Source organism: Buceros rhinoceros, unplaced genomic scaffold (genome assembly GCF_000710305.1).
Source record: "Buceros rhinoceros silvestris isolate BGI_N320 unplaced genomic scaffold, ASM71030v1 scaffold47340, whole genome shotgun sequence".
Taxonomy (NCBI): Eukaryota; Metazoa; Chordata; class Aves; order Bucerotiformes; family Bucerotidae; genus Buceros; species Buceros rhinoceros.
In genome coordinates, this window is record NW_010391014.1 from 1 (window position 1) to 1,097 (window position 1,097).

The following is a 1,097-nucleotide window of genomic DNA, read 5'->3' on the forward strand; positions in this document are numbered from 1 at the left end:
GGTACCTCGGTCCCTCGACCCTTAACAGGCCCATGTATTCTTTGCTCAGATCATATCTCAGCTTCCATGAAGTGCCAGAACAAAAGCTGCTTGCCTCCACTACAACAACTGGCCTTAGACAGACCTACTTCCCTCCTTCATAGAACCCTCACGAGTATTTGTACAACTGCAATGTTGTTTTTTTCAGATTCCCCTTGTGAAAACCTATCATTTTTCTTTTCTCCATTACCCATGTCTCACACACACTTCAGTCTCAGTCCTCATTCTCTTTCACTGTTTGTCATACTTGGTAGTCGAAGTGCCCTCCATGGGTATCTGTGCCATCTTGTATGCTTTCTTTGGCTTAAATGAGCCACCAGGAACAGTGATGGAATAAAGAGGGTATTGCTCCATGTACTCCGACAACATGCACGGCTTCTCGCTCTTCTCATAGAGCCTGGTGCGCAGATGGGGACAGCGGTGATGTCTGCAAGGGGAAAAACAACACAGGAGTTAGTGACTCACAGATAGCTGATTAATAATATCTCATCGTATAAGTCAACGGCAGACCGCAACTACAAAATAGTGGGTAAGAGAGCATTGCAAAGACTGCCACAGCCTTGATTATTTAAAAGTGCAAAAGCATAACCTGCACAAAGAAAGGGTTGTTTCTGTCTATTAATATAGCCTGCACTCAAAAAAGTCCATGAAGCCAACAAAAGCAAGTTCACTAGATGAAGAAAAAAGCAAGTTAATCTGAGATACAGCCACATGTGCCATATTGTGCTGGAATAGAAACTCTATTTAGTGTTCCTTTTGTTTCATTTATCATAAATTTGTTATCCTACTTTGCCCACATACTGAGCTCACTCGTGTAGACAAGTGAGCGATAGAGTAACAATTTGGGAGTCTCTATTTACTCAGGCTTGGACAGCATTGCTCTGCTCATCTCTGTTTCTGAAAGCAATGCAGTCTGGTACTGTAAGATCTCTCCATAATGTGCACCAAAAGAAAGGCAGTAAGAACAAACTGATTTTCTGAGGAAGCTCTATCCTGACTGAAACTAAAATACCACCATGAATCATCCATCATTTGTGACCTCCTTCCTTCCATACTGG

General features: G+C 42.5%; 1 protein-coding gene across 1 annotated transcript; it reads right to left on the minus strand.

The window, feature by feature from the left end:
* Positions 1-286: 286 nt before the first annotated feature.
* On the minus strand, positions 287-466 carry LOC104496628 (protein FAM154A-like; the record flags this gene model as incomplete). Its single annotated transcript, XM_010139781.1, has 1 exon — positions 287-466. A coding segment is annotated over one exon (180 nt), but the record flags the coding sequence as incomplete, so codon positions are not given.
* Positions 467-1,097: the final 631 nt, after the last annotated feature.